Source organism: Salarias fasciatus, chromosome 16 (assembly GCF_902148845.1).
Source record: "Salarias fasciatus chromosome 16, fSalaFa1.1, whole genome shotgun sequence".
In the NCBI taxonomy this organism is placed as follows: domain Eukaryota; kingdom Metazoa; phylum Chordata; class Actinopteri; order Blenniiformes; family Blenniidae; genus Salarias; species Salarias fasciatus.
In genome coordinates, this window is record NC_043760.1 from 29295560 (window position 1) to 29316575 (window position 21016).

General features: G+C 45.5%; 1 protein-coding gene across 1 annotated transcript in view; it reads left to right on the forward strand.

The window, feature by feature from the left end:
• The window catches only part of uxs1 (UDP-glucuronate decarboxylase 1), a 38939-nt gene that overhangs the window by 6958 nt on the left and 10965 nt on the right, over positions 1 to 21016 (forward strand). The window contains exons 2-9 of the mRNA XM_030112197.1: positions 1665 to 1692; positions 3019 to 3067; positions 5765 to 5808; positions 6528 to 6588; positions 8017 to 8197; positions 12810 to 12914; positions 14221 to 14280; positions 14631 to 14752. Coding sequence (XP_029968057.1) covers positions 1665 to 1692; positions 3019 to 3067; positions 5765 to 5808; positions 6528 to 6588; positions 8017 to 8197; positions 12810 to 12914; positions 14221 to 14280; positions 14631 to 14752 — 650 coding nt within the window. The remainder of the gene's footprint in view (positions 1 to 1664; positions 1693 to 3018; positions 3068 to 5764; positions 5809 to 6527; positions 6589 to 8016; positions 8198 to 12809; positions 12915 to 14220; positions 14281 to 14630; positions 14753 to 21016) is intronic.

Here is a 21016-nt window from a genome sequence, read left to right on the forward strand (position 1 = left end):
GCGTCCGCTGAGCGGTGAGACTAATGAGCGCCATCAGGCTCAACCTGCTGGATCTTGATATTTTTCTGTCCTGACATGATTTCCAGCCGTCCTCACTTTGTCATTGTCATTAATATTAAAGGATCCACGCTGCTGACGCTGCTCCCGCTCTCTCGCTTACCTGTGTGCCACGCTGCCGACTCATGGCGTCTTGAAATACTTGCCGGGCTTTTATTGCATGTTCCTTTAGAGTGCGGTGCCATGTGGAGCAGAAATAAATTAGGGTTATTTCCGAAAGGGGCTGTTAGAAGAAAGGCAATAGTCTACCCAGCATTACGGTTATATTTTGGGCTTAGTTTAGAAGAGTGTCTCTCAGACTTCACAGCTGGAAGAGGCTTAACACTCCAGGTTACCAGCTGACGCTCGTCCCATTAGCTGTGGAGCATTAGCTGTTTTTTTTTTGGTCCGTTGTTGTTCAGCCGTCTACATTTCACACAGCAGCAGCATTATAACAGGAACTCATCCTAATGAGGACGGAGAAAGCAGCCACCACTTTCAGAGTAGTGGCTGTTTTTAATTGAACAAAGCAAAAATAATAGTTATTATTATGAATTTGATGTTTTATGTATTTTAGAACATATGACTTCCTCTCTGTGCCACTGGCAGGAGCTGGAACGCCAGTAGAGTCATGGCTCATTTAAATTGACCAGCAGTTGGTGATTTGAAACATCGGCAACTTGATGGTTAAAACGTCAGTGATCAATCCGGCGGCCATGACGGTATCTGCAGTGGCAGTATTTCAGGAGGTGGAGGCACCAGGGCTCAGTTCAGTACAGACCGTTTGGTGTTTTTAGATCGGAGTGTTTTTGCCAAAGCCGTCACAGCAGACTCCAGTGTGACCTGAGCAGGCCCTCCTCGGCCCATGAGCAGGGCAGGCCACTGTGATGATGTGTCCTCCAGCTACACAGCAAAGCATGTCATACCACAGAAAATCTTTTAAAACGATAAGCGAACATCTGGAGCTCCAACCTTTACTCTGTTTATTAAGTCTGATTGATGGATTGTTCCTGCACACTGGATTGATTCTGCCAGTTAAGCCCGGCTGTGTGGCACATGCCAGGTTCACAGCCCTCAGACGGCAGGGCGTGTGGGAACAGCCGTCCAGAAAAACATTCTGGACAAACAGAGAAAGGCCGCGTCAGTTTTTATACCTTAAAATGTCTTTGCAGCTCAGTAGACAGAGAAAATGTCAGTGTGACAACTGAAAACGTCGCCGGTCGATCAGTGCTGGATTGTAAATGATGAGACTGGGATCAGAGGGTAAATATTCTCACACATCACGAGTTTAGATCCGTCGTTGACACTGAGGTGGACATCCCTGCTTCTGGTTTAAACATCTGGTGTATTTTACAGCCTGACTGAAAATACAGCGTGATAGCATATTGGTTAGCATTGGAATGGTATTACAGTGGAGGAAATAAAGACAGGACAGCCATTAATCTATTTTTGGACCGATCACGAGGTCCTGATGAATTTCCCTTCATTCATTCTTGTAACAGAGTGAGGATTGAGTCAAACAGACCCTGAAGGGTTGAGGAAACCTTTCAGAAACAGACAAGAATAGAATTTCCCTCAGAACCTGTTTGAATTGCTGATCTGATGGTGACTTTCTGTCTCTCTTCCAGCTGTCTGGGGAACGTATACAAACATGAGGTACAGTATGAGCTTTTTTCTCTCTTCTGAACCCCGTCTTAAACATTTAGGGCTTTCCTCGTCCTGCCGCTGCTTTAACCCCAGACCTTCTCTCCAGCCTTAAAGGGACTTAAGGCAAGATTTGTGAAAAACTACACATCCATTTCCAGTTTGTTCAATGCTAATGGGCCGTGAAGCATCAAAAACCTAAAATAACAGGCCAATCTGCGTATCTGCCTGTTGCCTTATACAGGCTGTGTGCCGCATGCTGCAGTTCGGCGTCCGAATTTCCCGCGCAATCGTGGGGATGTGACGTAAATTGACGCTGTATGCGCGTTGCCGACAGCTCTTGAACAGGAAGAACATGGCCGCCGTGGACACGGACTCAAACACTGCTGGGATACAAATGGATTCTTCAGCAGCCATCAAACGACCTGCATCCACTCAAAGCCCACAAAAAAGTGCCACCACAAAGAAAAAAAGGACTTTATCAGCGTTATCTCGTGAGTCAAAAAAAAAAAAAAAAAAGTGTTTGTGCGCGCTCCCGTGCCGCCTCGGCTGGTGGCTGCAGTTCCCCACAGCGCCTATCGGGGCAGCACTGAGGTAAATTTTGTAAAGTTGCCTTAAGTCCCTTTAAAGTTTTGACTCACTGTTCTGAAGCCCTTCACTGCGACACACACACACACACACACACACACACACACACACACACACACACACACACACACACACACACACACTGTTCGTCATGACACCGGAAACGTCTAAAGATGAGCCTCTGAACCAGCAGGTGTGTCTTCGTCCTTCAAACCAGAACATCGTCAACAGACGTGTCCGTTCGTCCCTCATGACTCACGGCAGTTAACTCTCTAATCAGAATTCATAATGTTCTTCAAGCGCAGCAGCATTGATTACACACCCTGAGAGCGGCTTGCTTCGTGGAGGCTATAGAGTATGTGATGAATGTGTGCTACGTGATTAGTATGACGAGCTGCTCTGCTCCTAAATGTTGCAGTATTTGTATTTATTTTTCATGCCTGACGGCCCCGGCGAGGAGCTCAGCTACATGTAGGTTGATGTGGATCCACGGGTCAGCCGTGATCCCTGGACGTCTCGTTACAGTGACGTCTGCTCGGTTTGGTATCCGTCATGCTTTCATCTACATCTACACCCTTCAGACCTTCACAACGCCGGCGCCGCCGTGACAGTGACTGTGTTCGATACTTCCAGCGCTAAAAGGCAGAGCTGGATGGCTTGTCGGCATCTGTTTAAACACCGGCTCTGCTCGCCGCTCTGAGATTGAGACGCCTCTTCACTCCTGTTGTGTTTGTCCGTTTTTCATCACAGATCAATACAAGAGCACGGCGAAATGAAGGTTGAGCAGAGAATTGATGAAGTAAGTTGAACGCTGCTGTTTTCCCCGTATTCTTCTCTTCTGTTTAGCCGGTCTGAGGGTCTGTTGTTTGCTCAGGGCTCCTTTCTTCTTCTTCTTTCCTGCAGTGCGTTCACTATGGTGCAGCATTGTAAACACACCCAGCTGCCATCAGAAATATATCATGACACGAGAGAAGCGGGTTGTCTTCGTATGAATACTCGGCTTTCTAATATAATCCTTTCATGGCTTGACTCGACACCCAGGATTTAATGATTTGACAAAAATGTGTTGAAGTTATTTTTCAGTTCTCTCTACTTCATCATGCTGTCAGTTCCCTTTTCCTGACCTGCTGTTTCTGCTCGCTGGCCTCTGTTGAGGTTCTGGCACAGCGTCAAACAGTTTCCTTCAAACTTGACAAAGCTTCTCAACAGCAGTCCAGTCTGTGACCTCCACCACTCGGTTCTCGCTTTTATTCATCTCATTTAGTTTCACCTCAGTGTAAGCTGGGCCCTGGTTATTTCTTTAAAATTCCCTTTTCTCTCATTTCTTTGATGAGCCAGTCATGAGCTGAACCATCACGCTCAAGGGTTTTCTGTTGCCCTTTGTTTTGTATTTTTGTCGGCCTGCATGATTTGCATGTCGTAGATAGAAATGTGAAGAGGTTAGTGTTACCAAGGCAGTGAGTCCGATTCCAAATGAAGTCTCTCACATAAACATATAGACACTATCACACGATACAGTTTATCTGCAGCAGAGTGTCGTTTATCTGAGCGCCTCCACTCCGGCACTGCTTGGTTTCAGGGACAGTCCGCTCCGTTTGGGCAGCATGAGCGCTCGGCTGGACTCTGGGCTGGACCTCAGAGGTGAACTCTGGTCCACTGACAAGTCAACTATGATCCGGCCCGCCGTGCATGTTGGGTAGTGGAGGAACAAAGCTACCAGCGCTAGTCCAGAGGAGCAGACAGTCAGCAGAAGGAGAGAGCAGGAGGACGGCTGGTGGGCCGAGGAGCAGCTGCCAGAGGACGAGATACTGCGGCCGCTGGTGGCTAGCTGCTAGCCGCTAGCCGGCTAAAGGCGGGAAGTCCTGCTTCGGTCCAGACCGATCGATGAGCCGGGTTCCTTTATTTCTGCTCATCAGGGGCACTTTCCTCTACAACTTTCACCCTGGACTCTTGTTCTCTTCTTCCCATTTTCTACTGTAGGTTTTCATTCATTTGTTTTCAATGTGCTAAATCTAGGAGCTAAAAAAGACTTATTTTTAATCTTTGACAAGTACAGCACTGATTTAATACAAAGGAAAAGGCAGGACGGTCTTATTTGTAGTTAACATGTCTATAAATCTGAGAGTCTCGTCATCATTTGGGTTATTCGTGGTTCCGTGTTATTTCCAGTTGAGCGGACTGCGAAGCGCGGTTCGGCTGTTCATGTGACGTCCTCTGTGCCTGCTTATGAAAACAACCAGTGATTTTGGAAACGCCGCATCGCTTCAGTCCATTCGTCAATATATTGGACTGAAAGCTCGCACGCACGGACACCAACGCACAGAAGTGAAAAGTCAGCCACCCGACACAAATCGCAATGCTTTTAATATCGAATGAGAACTTATCACATATTGCAGACGCTGGGTAAATTAATTAGCTGCTATCAGGTTGACCTTCCAGTTTAAAGAGTTGGCTGGCTCATGAAATGTGACATTCTGCGGCGATAACACAGGTAACATTCTGATCCTTTCAAATCAATTTGGAGCTCAGACTGTATAATGATGATAAGAGATATAGCTCACAAATATATTAATTATTCCATAAATTCAGGAAATGACAGAGTTTTCCACAGTTTTCAAAGGAGTGTTTTTTTTTTTCTTCTCTTAAACCAACGGTTAACTTTTTAATTCTTCCGGAGAATCAATCCAGGTAATTATGTGGCACAGACTTCATTTTGTTGTATTTTTCACACACAAAAGAATTAGATTTATACAGAGGAGTTAAGAAAGAGGACATGCAGTGGAGCTTACACTCTTAGCGCCTGCTGTCATTTTGATATTAGCTAAAATTGAAATGATCCGTTGTCTGATATTTGAAACAATCAAGAAAATTTCATGAAATTACAGTGCATTACTTGCCACCCTCAGAGCCTGCTTAAATGAAATAATTGGCTCTGATATCCTTTTGTTTCCTGCTGCTTGTCTGGGCTTCACTTGTCAGAAACACTGTGAAGCCTCGGCTGCTTCAGCGAGCTTCTTTTCACTCTTTATGTCCTCGCCTCATTTGCAGCAGACGAGCAGATATTGCACAAAAGAACTGGACATGACCTGCATCCTTTTCCCTTCATTTCTGTCTCGTAATTATCACCAAAAGTATTGACATTTAAATAGATATGGGTCTATTATTCATGTATTTATCTAATTGCTTTGAGCATGAGGAAGCTTGGCAGCAGAATACAGATGTGCAGCAGGATCGTCATGTCATCCTTGATGGCTTATATAAGATGCAAAGGCGAGTACAGAAGGTAACGGCAATTTCTGCTGACTGAATAAATGAATGGAAACTTTCAGGAAAACGACCTGTTTCATGGGAATCTGTGCTCAAGAGATGAGGCGGCGTGGCGTTCTGTTTGAAAAAGCACATTTACATGCTGATTTCCTGAATGGATTCATTATGCTGTGAGTGCAGATGTGCTTTCAATTCGTCCTCCAACCTCTCGCTTCTCTCTTCTCTTCAGGCCGTGGCTCCTCTCAGAGAAAAGATTCGTGATCTGGAACAAAGGTGTGTATCTCTTCTGAACACCCAGGTCCGTGCGGCCGTGCGCCACATCCTTTTTAACCTTACAAAACCGGCGCCGAGCGGAAAGCGATAAAGAGAAAGAGGCAACACCTCGAGTTTTGGAATTTCAAAAGCATGAAACCCTTTGTGCGTGTCTGTGTTCAACACGGCGCTGATTTGCATGACTTCCCCTCATTAATGGGCCGTCTGATAAAACTTACTGTAATTAATGGAATTGTGTCGGCGCCTCCTGTGGCGCCCGTGATAAGGACGGGCTGTAAACGGAGGGAATAATGACGCTGCCGTGACGGCTCTGTGTCCGTGCAACACGCCTGTCTGATTTGAAGGATGAGCGCGTTCTCCCTTTTGTTTTCACCTTTCGGTGTCTTTAATGCGCTTGTTTCATTGGTCAGTGGGAGTCTTTTATTCCTAACCTATAAAAAGACAACGTGTGTGACCTTCTTGTGTCATATTAAAAAAAAAAAAAAAAAAAAAAAGTCCAGAAAAATAAACTAAAGATTAATGAACTCGTGTTGGACCACTGCTTCGATGAGGTTAGGTGATTGTACTGGGAATGTGGCAGCAATCAACCCATCTGTTACACATGTTTGATAATGTAACAGTAACATACAGTGTTTCTGTTGTTGTTGTTTGGTTGTGATGTTCTTCCAATCCTCATTCATTAAAATCCTTTTTTTTTTTTTGTGTGTTCTCCGCTCCAGTTTTTCCCAGAAATATCCACCCGTGAAATTCCTGTCAGAAAAGGACCGGAAGAGAATTCTGGTATGTGACCATCATCGGTACACCCTCAGTCACACTGCCGGACCACGAGGCCGACGGCGCTTCCTTCAGTAAACGTTTGAACAGGTGTTCTGACGGATGAGGGCTTCGTCATGTCTCTCATCTGGAAACGCACCGTATTCGGTAACTTCTGGTGTGACGGTTGTAGAGTCTGCCAGCGTTTTGAAACATTCTCAGATAAACAACACACCCACAATGGAACTGTTCAGTTGCAGTGTTTTTAAATGAGTTCCCCTATGAAAAGATAAGTGGCCGTTGTTGAGAGTTTCTCCGGAGCGCTCTGTGAGGCGGCGCAGTCTTTTCGCGCTGTCAGAGGAGGAAATCTATCTTCATTGTCCGATGCGTGACGCTCGGAGTGAGTCGGAGAGCGAACCGTTTCATAACAGCCACCGAGTTATTTTAGCCCCGGCATTACTCACTGCTCACACACACACACACACACACACACACCAGACAGATGTGACATGGACGCGATTGCTGGGAAGAAGTAGAACCATTTTCCACTAATCGTACGACACAGAGGAATGGCTGTGGTATCCGTGGTAACCGTACGGCAGCGGCGGTGACAGCTGTCACATTAAGATGCTTTGACGTAAGTCACACATTATGCTTCTGTGAACTTCCCGTCAACACTTCCGCGGGCCAGCAGGTAGCTTCTGGGATGTTTTGCCAGTGAAAGTTCAGCTATTTCATTTTTACCCAATATTGGATTTGTGAGTAAAGTTTCAGTTTCAAGCAGGTTATTTTGATGCTTCATTTAAAACTGGCATGTCAGAGGACAGCTGAGAGTTTGGACCATCTGGTAAATCTGGTAAACACAATGAGATCAGAAAAGCAAAGAGAGAATCATTAAAACAAAATGTTGAAAAGTCTTCTTCTCAAACACAGCACCCGCAGTGAAAGACTCCAGAGGTTAACAATACTGCATCAATATTCGACATCGCTCATTCATTCATCATTCAGTAGATGCACTGCGGAGGAAGTTCATTAAATGTTTGAATATATTCATTCAGGGGGAAAAATGCTGGTCAGCAGATGGTGATTTATTACATTTTCCAACCTGTTAATAATTCAGCGATCAGGCTAATCATTCAGGTGATGGTGAGGTGAAATGAAATGGATCATTGTTTAATTTCACACTTGACATGCGATTGCATGTGGAGAAAGTTTCTGATGAGCCACATAAAAGGATTCAAGTCTGTGAAGAAAGTTGGAATTCAGCAGAAAATATCACGCCTGTTTCTGATCGTATAACAGGACGCTGCATAGGGGCGTACATAGCTGCTGTACCGTGTGTGTGTGTGTGGGTGGGTGGGGACTATTGAAAGGCCATGAATCTGCTGTTCAATCCCAACCGGCCCCTGCAGTGACCTGCAGTCTGTATGTAATGCACGCGTGTTCCCCCTCCAGATAACCGGAGGGGCTGGGTTCGTAGGCTCCCATCTCACTGACAAGCTGATGATGGATGGCCACGAGGTGACCGTGGTGGACAACTTCTTCACCGGGAGGAAGAGGAACGTGGAGCACTGGATTGGTCACGAGAACTTCGAGCTCATCAATCACGACGTGGTGGAGCCGCTCTACATTGAAGGTGAGTGGAAGAGGACTTTGCCTTGACTGTAGCGTGTAACTGCCTCCTCGACGTCAAGCTTTACCAACGTTAATATTATAAAAATACAGTGGAACCTGGGTAAAATCACAAATGGTGGCTATTTCTGATCCTACTGACAAGGCGAGAGATTCCCTTTTCCCCGCAGCAGGAGTCTCAGTGTTGTCTGCTTCTCTTAAGAAATGCCGTTAAAGTAATGTTTTCTCTGAAATTCTAACGATTCGCTCAGTGGTTCGGCAGGCTGCATTGAAACCTCTTGCTAGGCTGGTATCGGCCCACGGGCCTTATGTTTGACAGCCCTCGGAGTCCACCTCTTAATCCTCCAGCTCAGCTCCTGGAAGTGGAGGCTGTGTGTGTTGAAGATGCGAGTGTTTTAACATTAATCATTACAGTCCCCTGGCTTCTGGATGCTCCAGGCGGCAGAGGAATTGGTACAGCAGCGGATCGTTCTGAGACGGAGGGTTTCCTGGAGCAGCAGCAGATCAGGGTGTTGTTGTTAGAATAGGTTTTTCTTCTGCTTCTTGAGGCGGGCCCTCGTGCGCTGACCCTCTGGAGTCTTCTGCCAGTGATAATAGAATGTGAGCAGCTCTCCAGTGTTCGTCTTCGCAAGAAACTCTTTGTGAATGAGGAAGAAATCCTTCCCATGTTTTCTCAGGCCTTTGGTGAAGCTTTTCACATCAGCCTTGGACCAGCGTTGCTGAACGGCTTCAGGGAAGAGTTTTCCTGCGGCAGCTGGACAGCCCCTTCAGGCCGTTCTCAGTGGCGGCCTGGGGCCTCATTAAGAAAGCGTGGCGTAGGATACACACTATACACATGAGTGTATGAACATCTGAAAGCTAAAAATGGCGTCCGCCCCCAGAAAAGTCCGACTTATCAAACCGGGAGACGCTCACCTGCGCGCTCTTTCCCGTTAGAAATCACAGCCGGCTGGCTGAGCTGCTCAGGTGGATTCTGCTCTTGTCCCGCTCTCAACACATCCTCTTCCTACCATGATATTCCTGAATATTCTGCCTGCTGATCAATAATGGATGTCCTGATTGATCGTGGCAGAGAAGCCAAGGAAAACGTAATGGGAAGTGAATTAGAAATACTGGTGAGGGAGGTGGAGGCAGGAGGATCGTATTGGGTGACAGTGGAATCACTAATAAATGGAAAATGAGTGAGTGGCAGCATGTGATCAGCTGATGTGTCCTCACAAGCAGTAGAATGCGAGAAACACGGACGGAAACACACCCCTGAGATTGAGGGTCATCTGTTTAATGCAACCGGGATGTTCAGTAATGTTTGTACTTGTGTCAGTGGTGCAGTTACTATTTTAATATATTTAACGTTGCCAGAGGGCTTTAATACTGTTGAGCTGCATCCTCACCTGAGTTGTAGTACGGAACGGTGGGGCTATCCCATCATGCCATTGCAACATGAACCACTCAGAGTTTAGGGATCTATGCGTCTGTCACAGTTTGATGAATAAGTTAGCAGTGCTGGTTATTCCCCTCAGTGCTGTATCTGTAGCACTGACTCGCCTCACTCCTCATAGTTCTTCTGATTGTGATTTGTTTATCCCTGAGACGCCACTCTTCTGTCGTCCTGCCTCCCAGCTCTCCTCTTCACTTCAGCTTGCAAGACAACTTGATCCCGCCTGTAAATAATAGAGTCCCGCCAGCATTCTAGAGCCTGGGACAAAGGAAGAAGGAAAATGGTCCAGTATGGAGGACAATAAATCATCCCATCTCCATAATGGTTGTGAAGAAAAGAGCATTGTTCGGTCGCACAGATGTGCTCTCTGTTTACACTTGGGAAAAACCCCTTCTGCATTTCTAACTACATTTAAACAGATGTGATTTACAATAGTCGAGAGGCTAAATGAACCCCATCTTCACCTCTGCACGCAAAAGATTCACATGGACAGAATCCACTGATGCACCCAATGAAGGGTGGAAAGTAAAAGCATTTGAAAATCTTTTTCTGCCTGCAGTCATTTGCTGTGTTGTAGAGAAGTGATGTACATTCAGGTGTGCAGATGATGAAGTGTTTCTGTTTGTTTTTTTGTTGAAACAAGCTCCCAGTATAGAGAATTCTATCATCATTTCCTGTCATGAGCTCCTCAATATTCTCAACAGTGCAAACCATTTAATGTCTAATCTTTTATTTGAATTGTATGTCATCATTTAAGAGCGTCTTACGAGACATTTAACAAGAGCATTAACAGGCCAGTCATAACAGTAAAAGTTTATTTATCCCTTTATGTGAGGCACTTTTATTGTGTGGTGTGGCCAGTCTGACAGGGGAAAAGAATGGAAAGAATTGGCTGAACTGAAAATACACAGTGCTTCTTACCATGAAACCCACATATTTAATTTACATCCAACATCGCCGCTGATTGAAAGTGCAGTCTGGTGAACAGTCTTGAAAACGCAGTTCATAGATTCCCTGCTGCTCTCCAGGTGACGAAATCCAGTGAAAGTGTGTGTTTCTGTGTTGCTGGAGATGGATGAAGCACTACAATAAAGGTGAACTGAGAGGTGATAAAGAGTGAGCGCAGTGCATTGTGTAAAAGTGAAAGTGAAGCAGGGGATCAAGAGGTCAGCCTTTCAGAGTGGAACGCTGTCGGCTGAGAGAAGAAAAGCAGAATTATTTGGGGAAGAAGACTCCAGTGGAGAACAGGGTGAACTGGTACAGGGGAGGGTATACAGAGATTTAATTAGGCCTTGTTCCAAGGATGAATACACTGCTCAGAAACAACAGCTAAGCCCATTAAATTTTTTTTTTTTTTTTTTTTTCAAGGCTGCCAAGGTGTTTAGTCACTTCAGAATCATACATTTGGCCGTGATCCTGTCGCCATGTATGCTTTCTCTTCACTGTTGAAAGAATCTGGATCTGAAAAGAGAAAAGCTCAGAGCATTAGTCGTGGCGCTTCTGACTTTTTATATGAAGAAACAAGTCTTGATTTAGGATGAACACAGCACTAATGATTTTCTTATGTTTTCTGGGCTCCTATTTTCATGATGTCCTGTCGATACAGACACACAGCTTTAGCCCTAAATGATTCCTATTCCAGGCAAATTTAGGCTTCAAGTTAGTTTTGTTCAAGCAGAAACTTCTTATTTTTGACCAGAAACGATAGCGAATTCTTCCAAAACTTAATAAGATGATGTACCAGAGGCACCACTGTGGGAACAATATTTCTCATTTGCATTTGAGCAAAAAGTGGCATGTCCAGAATTATCCACACTTGTCAGTAATCAGTAGAAAAGCCTCTATAAGCTACTGCAGTAATAGTAACTCTTGGTTCTAAGATAGGGCTGACAATGAAGTGCGCTCTCAAACATTTCTTCAGCAGACAGCGCCATCTAGTGGCTTCAGAAAATAGACAGTGGTTCGTGAAGCTCCATCTGCACATCCCTGTACAGCAGTCAAACTCTTCCTTTAAGTACTGAGCAGCTTGTTTCATGTCTCCACTGCTGTTTTTTTACCATTCTTTTTCAGCACTAAGCTCCAACTCTCGTTTTCAGCATGTCCTCCAGTTTATCCTCAGAGCGGTCCTCTTAAAGAGACGCCTGTCTCCAGGGGACACTACTGCTTGGATTTGGAGTTTGTCCCCGCATTTTACTGTGTTTTGTTTTGTGAAGAGTAAAGTAATAAATAGCAAAGAGATTTCCTCTTGAGTATCTCCACCTGCAGCCACATGAGTTATGCTCTGTGTAGGAGTCAACCTCTGCCTCTCTTTAAAGTGCACCTTCTGCAGTATAAACACAATTTATTATGTTTGAATAGCAATAAAGACACCACACATTTTTTTTGGGTTGTCTTCCTCACACATTTTTGACAGATGTGACGCATACGGCGTGATTTATTGTCCGTAAAGCACAGTGCAGTGTTTTGCTCTACAGCGTGTCTCGTGTAATAAATGACTCCTCAATAAAGATCCACCAGTGGCTCAACATGAGGTTCAACCCGCAGGTAGAAAACTCAGTGCTTGGATTCATTTCCTTCAGCCGTCTTCATTCCGCTTGCTGAAACAGTCCCATTCAGATTTTGATGTCACTGAAAACGCTCCCACTCCATCGCCACGTAAATTGTGTGAATTTTGGGAGTTTATTTAGACGACAGTGGTGCTCTGAGCCCCAGAAAATGGCTCCCAAGGTGGAACTTTTCCATCACGGTCTGACACCATCTCCATGTATAGGGGGGTAATGCTGCTGCTGCACATGCTCAGTAGATCAACAGTGAGAGCAATGTTTTCCTCCAGAGTGTCATCATTCTCCTGGTCCTGGACTTGGTACTTTTAGCGTTCTCTCATTGTTAATGTTTAGAGTGTATTGTTCTCGTTATTCTCATGTTTAGTGTGTTGCTGTCTGTAGCGTGCGTCTGTGTGGTTTCATTACAGAAACAAAACTCCACATTGTCTTCAGCGTTCCTGTGTGAACAGACATGGTTTTCCTGCAGTGTAAATGCTAACCTTTTCTGAAATGAAGGCGTCTGTCGGGGAAACACTGGAACACAGACCTCAGTTAAAGCAGCGGCCTGACACTCGGCTGGACTCCGTCGCACCAGTGCGTTACGGTGGGATGATTGTTTGTGTTTCTCTCCACAGTGGACCAGATCTATCACCTGGCTTCTCCAGCTTCACCTCCCAACTACATGTACAATCCCATCAAAACTCTCAAAACCAACACCATTGGGACTCTGAACATGCTCGGTGAGCGTCTCCACGTCTCCGTCTGATTGATTCTTCTCTCCTCAGGGAATTGGGACAGCCTGGATATTGAACATGATGCCATGTCTGCAGTTTTCACAGAGCTAGATTTCCACTGACAGCAGATCAAATACTGAACATTTGGTTTAATGAAAAAATAAAGCTCACTTTGCTCACTCACCACCAGAGTCTGGATTAGTTGATATAAAATAGAGTACTGTCCACAAAGCTTCTGGAATTCTGTTTCAAGTCCTGTCTTCAAAAACTTCTGCTATTTATAGACAAAGTTTGGATGAAATTGCTAAACCTCCCTCCTGTTTTTTTTAACACCTTCCCCTCTAAAATGTTATGGCCAGTAAAGTTAATTAGATGTGAAATTCTTCTCCTTTTCTTTTCACATTACAACTTTCTTCTGCCTTTTACTTCTGTCCTGCCTTTCTTGCGTTGGTGTCGTCAAATTCAGAGTGAACTTTTTAATGTCTCACTTGTAACATTTATATATTTTAACTCAGGACTGAAAATAATTGCCTCCTGTTTTTGGTTGTGTTTTACACACAGTGCCTCTCAGAAAAGTGTTTTCCCTCCTTTTCTGGAGTTGAAAGAGAAAAGTCATACATCAGCCTCATTAAATTCTCAAACTTAAACCATCTGCCGGCTTCCTGAGTCTGCAAAATATGTTATCCTTTAACTCAACTCTGTCTTGTTTTGTGTGTGAGTGAGAGACGCCTCCTCTTGTTTCACACTCACGATGATTACTAAACTTTTACATGTCAATGAAGTATTAGAATCATTCAGATTCAGCCGTTTGATGAGCATCAGTATTTGTACGACGCCTCCACTGCTGCCTGTCCGTCCTGTCCCAGCTGTCTGCATTCAGCATGTGCTGCTCTGTCCTCTGAGGTCCTGTCGTGTTTACAAAAGCCTCCGCAAAGCAGAATACAAGCCGCTGTTGGGAAATCCGCGGTTATCTGTCGCGGACATCGCACTTACTTCTGCAAACAACAATAAGCCACATGGATTCTGCAAATCAATCCCAGAAAAGAATTAACACCTTGACCAGATTCTGATAACACATCGCTCTGGCGCCAGTGTTTATTAGAAACCCGAGGTGATCTGGAACTACAATGCCGCGTGTCTTCATCTCAAAACATTATTTATAGATTCTGCAGGATTCTGGCATTTGCTTTTAATGTTATCTTGCTCTTCTAAAAAAAAAAAAAACATGTATTTCTGTTGTATCTGTGGATTGTGATTCTCTCGGTTTCCAGCAGAGTAACATTTCTGACCGCGTTTTTGTTCGCTGTCGCAGGTTTGGCCAAACGTGTCGGCGCCAGACTTCTCTTGGCTTCCACTTCTGAGGTTTACGGAGGTGAGAAAGATTCGTGCCAAACTGTCAGGCATCATTTCTGCGAGTGAGCTGGACTGTGAAATGCTCTGTGACATTGGCAAACTTCCTAAACATCTTTCATAAATGCCTCATCCTCTTCTCTGAATGCCATGAAAGAAGTGGACGGAGGTCAGTGTGCTGCAGCGGCGAATTCCCAAATGGCCAAAATCCCCGGCATAATATTTCTGACTCCGAGGCAACATCTTTCACCATCAGAATCCTCTTTAATTCATTTAGAAACAACGGCTCAGACGAGTCTGAACACGCCTCTGAGCGTTTCATCTCGTCTACTGAGCACTTGAATGTAGCGTCGTCTTCTTCTTTTGTTTCAGATCCAGAGGTTCACCCCCAAAATGAGGAGTACTGGGGTCACGTCAACCCGATCGGCCCTCGGGCGTGTTACGATGAGGGGAAGCGTGTTGCAGAGACGATGTGCTACGCCTACATGAAGCAGGTATTTTTCGTCCGGCTCTGCTGCACACGCTGAAGGAAAGAGATGATTTTCTGTTGTTACGGCCGTGCGATCAGACACAACGATTTTTCTATTTTTTAAACTGTCAGAAGTTTCATTCATGCCCGCCGTCCCCTAAACACACTGCACAGTGACTGCTGCTCGAAGCTGCGCCTACTGCAGCCTGAAGAAAAGCCTCAGAGAGCCTGACGATCGAAACGGCGTGCAGACACCACTTTCTGTCTGCCTGGACATGAACTCGCTCAAAATGTTGGAACGCCTGTGGAAGTACCGGGTACCTTTAGCTAACCACCCATTCATGCGACAGAAACTCCTCTCAAACGGGTTCTTAGAACAAGACAGTGAGTTTACTGGGTTTAAACGGCCGCTAGCAGTGACCACATCTCCATCCAGCAGAGCAGCTTTGGGTTACAGTCGAAAATGACATTTGCTTCATGGATGTTGTTCAACAGCTCTCAAGTCAAATGTCTGTGGGACGTTTCCAGCGCCTTTTCAATCTATGTCATAAGAAATTAGGGCAGATGTGAAGGCAAAAGGGGGTCTGCTGGTCCTAAAGTGGCTTTAAATGTCACTGGAGCTCGAGGTTGGTCCTTTGTTTGCTTCTTTCAGAGGCGCATGCTGTTCTCCTGAACAGCACCAATCCAGCAGAGCGAGACGAGGCGCAGGCAGTCCTGTGCCAGCAGTAACAGAGACCTGCAGCCATGCAGAGTAGCTCCTGAATACTCTGCTGTCTGTACAGTGGACTCTCATGATCCGTCATGGCAGAGAAGACAGGAAATTTAGTAGCGAGTGAAACAGAAGTTTTCTCTATAGAAAGTGTTTCCCTGCTGCAGAGCTACAAGTCCGTCTTTAGATATCAGCTCAGATTATTGATAGAGCGAAGTTTGGGTTGTTATGATCAGGATTTGATTTCTAGTGTCTAGCAATATATTGCAAAATATACAAATAATTTCTCATTTCAGTATATTGTTGTATATTGTAAAATAGTTATATACCAAACCTCATACATGGAGAATATTTTGATTGAGTTCAATTGAGTTGATTGATTTGAGTTCATATTTTCCATTATACTGCCATATATTTCTGTTTCATGAGGACAGCAGGCGAACTGCCGAGCAACATGACATTTTATTAGAATAAAGAGAAAAGAAAACGTCGTCAGGCAGCTCTGTTAATACAACTAGAGCAACTCGTGTGGAGTAGAACAGAAGCTTATATTTTGGTAGGAAGCTGATGCGTAAACACAGCAGGAAACTTCTTCAACACAGCGGCAGGTTGAGTCCCGACTCCACGGTTCTCTGGAGAACCTGAAGTGTCCCGACTCCACGGTTCTCTGGAGAACCTGAAGTGTCCTGACTCCACGGTTGTCTGGAGAACGTGGAGAAGCTGCAGTGTGTGGATCCTGACCGGCCCTGAGCTGCAGACTCTCATCAGTAGAGTCGTGATGAGTCGTGTGTGACGTCTGTCTGAAAATACAGCATCATTAAAGATGCTGTTAAAACATGAAAACTGCTGCTGTCTGATTATAAAAACTTCATGGATCCTTCAGAGCCTTAAAGTCTGAAAAGTGATGAAATTAAATGTTATGCAGTCGGGTTCTCCTGTGTCCAGAGTCTTCCTAGAATCGCCAGGGTTAAAGTCAGCGTAGCGGTGCCTCATTCTCACCTCATGTACATTCATCTAAATCCCCACAGTGGTGCAGGACAGTGTTTATCGGTTCTGCTCCACTGGTCCCCCAGACCAGCATGTTTGAGATGTTCCCTCTTCCAGCACGCCTGATTCAAGGGATCTGCTCATCATCAAGCTCTGCAGATTGCGTTGGAAAAGGGAAACTTCTGAAGCATGTAGGACGGGGGGTTTGAGGACCAGGACTGGCGAACAGTAGCGTAGGAAGAGGCGTCCGCCACTTTCAGGCTCCATTGTGAGCGTAAGCAGCGTTTATAGATGAGGACGTTAGAATTGGAAGAACGTGAAGGTTTATCAAGCGTTCACTCGGCAGTGCAGCTTATCGCTGTAGTGTCCTGATCCAGAAGCCTGTTGTGAAAGAGACTGACCGCTACTCTCTGCTCATCTCTATTCATCTGTTCAGGCTGGGCGGACTGATGGTCATTATCACCTGTTCCCTCTTCTGATTGGTCCTGCTAATGTAAATTCACCGGGATTCACATGTGTTTTCATGCGGGTGTGTGTCTGTTTGGTTTTCCCAGACATCTTGCTGCACATTGTGGTATTCTAATATTTGGAATAACAAGACCAGCAGTGTGTTATGTTGTAACCCTTTCAGAATTTTACCAGAGGCGTTGCTCTATTAAAAAAGTCTTTTTAGAGGTAAATTTGGTATCAGTGGAGTCATGTAAACAAATCTTTTATTGGATCTGGGTTGAGTTTTATGATGAAACATCCAGTAAAGCTCTTGACAATTTCGTTTATTAAGGCTCTTTGATTTCCACTTGATTGACAGCAGCCTTTGATGATCAGATATGAGTGACTTCTCTTGCCTTTCCTTCAGGCAGGTGATATTTATTTATCTGCCTCGTCTCCTGCTCCTCCTCAGGAGCTCATTATCTTTTTCACACTTGCACAGAGAATTCTTGGAAATTGGTGGCTTTCAGAGTCAAACTGTCAGTCGCTCGTGTGCGTGGAAGAGAATATCAAACTTTCCATCTGTTGCCCAGTCATGTAATCGAAATTCATTAACATTTAAAAGTTAGAAGTTATGAAAGTGTTATGCAATGTGTGTGTGTGTGTGTGTGTGTGGGGGGGGGGGGGGGGGGGGGGGGGGAGCAGGTGCTACCAGCTCGGAAAAGAAACATTATTAAAAATAAACCTCTAAATGCCAGATGACAAGAAGCAATTAAACCAAGCACATAAACAAAGTCAAACAAAAGCATAGGGCTGTTCGCTGCTGCTACTACTACTGCAGCTACTACTGCTACTACTACTGCTACTGCTACTACTACTGCTGCTGCTACTACTGCTACTGCAGCTACTACTGCTATTACTACTGCTGCTACTGCTGCTGCTGCTGCTGCTACTACTACTGCTACTGCAGCTACTACTGCTATTACTACTGCTGCTGCTGCTGCTGCTGCTGCTGCTGCTACTACTGCTACTGCAGCTACTACTGCCATTACTACTGCTACTACTGCTGCTGCTGCTGCTACTGCTATTACTACTGCTACTGCTGCTGCTGCTGCTGCTGCTACTGCTATTACTACTGCTACTGCTACTACTACTGCTGCTGCTACTACTGCTACTGCAGCTACTACTGCTATTACTACTGCTGCTGCTGCTGCTGCTGCTGCTGCTGCTACTACTACTGCTACTGCAGCTACTACTGCTATTACTACTGCTACTACTGCTGCTGCTGCTGCTGCTGCTACTGCTATTACTACTGCTACTGCTACTGCTGCTGCTGCTGCTGCTACTACTACTGCTACTACTACTGCTACTACTACTGCTACTGCTACTGCAGCTACTACTGCTATTGCTACTGCTACTGCTACTGCTGCTGCTGCTGCTGCTACTACTACTGCTACTACTACTGCTACTACTACTGCTACTGCTACTGCAGCTACTACTGCTATTACTACTGCTACTGCTACTGCTGCTGCTGCTGCTGCTACTACTACTGCTACTACTACTGCTACTACTACTGCTACTGCTACTGCAGCTACTACTGCTATTGCTACTGCTACTGCTACTGCTGCTGCTGCTGCTGCTACTACTACTGCTACTACTACTGCTACTACTACTGCTACTGCTACTGCAGCTACTACTGCTACTACTGCTGCTGCTGTTCTTGCTGCTGCAGCGGCGTTACACCGAGTCTGGCTTCAGTTCACTGCTCCTTTCTACACTAGATGACAATAGACTCAACATGGGTCACTTCCAGCGTGCATGTGCGGCACGTTGAATGTTCTGTGACTGTAGAACAGGGTTCTCGTACAGCTTTCCCACATTTAGCTCAGGATTGTCCCAGAAGCTCTTGAGCCGGCTGCTGTGATGCTTTATTTGTTGAGGAGATGTTGACTTGAAGAGTTTCAGACGCTTCATTTTAGTGGCTGGATTTTGGAATGATGGTAAATTTGTCCTGCTGCCACCTTTTTGGTGACGCTGCTGTGGAACTTTTTGCACAGCGCTGTTGTTTGCTGAACCTTCTCCTCCTGGAAGCAGACCCCCACCAGACCATGGATCCGGCGCTCCTGCTCTTTGGACGCCGTGGTTTTTGCTACATGGCCGTTCAAGCCGCTCGTGCTGAGAGTGAAATAAGAACAATAATCTTGTCCCTGAAGATGGAGGTTACCCAGAAGTTGATGCCTTAAGCATGTGCCACACATCAGATTGAATTAGGCGTTTGGACGTGCGCGGCATAAATTACAGTCCAGAGCGCTGCTCTGTGTGACAGCAGGAGGAGCGGCAGGCAGTGCAGCTTTGAGCCGGCGCTACGACTGCCTCTCCCGGCTGCATGGGGAGTGTCGCTGTGATCCATTGCTTTAGTTTAAACTGTAGGCTGCATAGGCTTCCTCAATTACATGTGGCATCCAGCTGAAGTGATATGACCACTCCTCCGCCTCCACGCAACCCCCACATGACCATAAAAGAAGAATTTATTATCCTAATATATTTCCAAGCACCGTTTTAACATTGATACAATCCATTCAGGCTCTGAATCGATAGTCCAGCAGGTGAGGAAACCCAAATTAGTACAAACACACTCACACACACTCAGCCCTTCTGCCGCTGTGGACCCGGGGACTATATGTACCGCTGGTTTTCTTCTTCTGGTACTGGGACGACGGCCTCAGCGTAGCTGTGCAGTAGTGGAGCTGGTGTGTGAGCTGGATTGGAGACCAGCGTTTTGACGGGCTTCCACTTTTAGGAACCTGCCAAAAGAAAGCAGACGTCAGACACTGAGAACAGTCTGCTGTTATACGCTGAAGTGTCAGTGAAACATCAGTCAGTGGATCCTCTGAGAAGACTGCGCCGTGACTTTTGGTTGTTGATTATAAAGATATAATTCAATTATGGTTGATTTGTATAAATTAGAGCAAATAACTAAGCACGAGGATGCTCCTGTGTTGTTTGCATATTTTATCTCTGAATTGAGTTTTCCTCTTCCCTATACACTCTGGGCAGGAAGGTCAGAAGACGGGCATCAGAACTTCTTTGTGAGCAGAATAACTTCTGTCTCGCGGTCTCTGTGTTCAGACCTTGATAAATATGAGCCCTCAGTGGAGTCCAGTGCAGTGTGGATGTGTGTGGTGGTTCAGGCTCCAGGAGCCGGCAGGACGTTCACACCGTTTAATCGTCTGCCCGACAAAGGTCAGAGACCTGTTATCACAAACAGCTAGAGTCCATTAAACTGCTTTAAGACTTTTAAATTAGAGTTGTCTCCGATCTCCAGCCTTTGAAATATCTCATCAAATCAATGGCGGTTTACTCTTGAACTGTAAAAGGGGAATAAGGTTCTTCATAAGTGAAAGTGAGGCTGACGGCAGCGTGCTGCGCTCTGAGTGACAGCCTAATCAGTCTTCACGGCCCGCAGATAGACCCTGAAAGCATAATGAGCCGCGTGGGAAATGACATGTGGGTGAAATATGGCCGTGTCGCAGAAAAACAGCAAGTGGAGTTTACAAAGCCACTTTGTGCAAATCGCAAGGTTCCTGAACCAGTAAAGACTCGCCACTTCATAGGCTTTGTCTCACACGCGCTTCCTGAGAACACAATACCTCCGTTACCTTGGCACTCTGCGAGCTTATTGTCGAGATCCGTTTGCCGCCTGATTTCTCAGCAGTCTGGAAAGTCTTGGTTCTCGCCTGTAATCTTTACATCCTCGTCTTCTCAAGCCGCTGCTTGTTAGTGTACACAGGCTGAATTAAAATGTGAGCCTGAGCACAACGCAGAGATGTGTGGATAACCCCGGACCGCCATTTCTACGTGAGGCCTGTGGACTTGCTCGTCTCCACGGACCTCTTCATCATGCTGTCCCCATTGTGTCCTTGTTCTTTACCGTACTGAATATATTTGCGGGTTCTATCTATTGAATTTCATGTTCCACTTTTTCCGGAGAGCAATCTACATAATCTTCATGTTTTTATTCATGTTTCGTAAGAGGAAAATGGGTCTATATGACCAGAAATGGTATACAGTGATGCATGAGGCTGACTTTAAAAGGCCATGGATTTAAAAAGGAAGAGAGGTTGATATCTGGAGTTCAGCATCCTTCATGACGTCTGCCGGCTC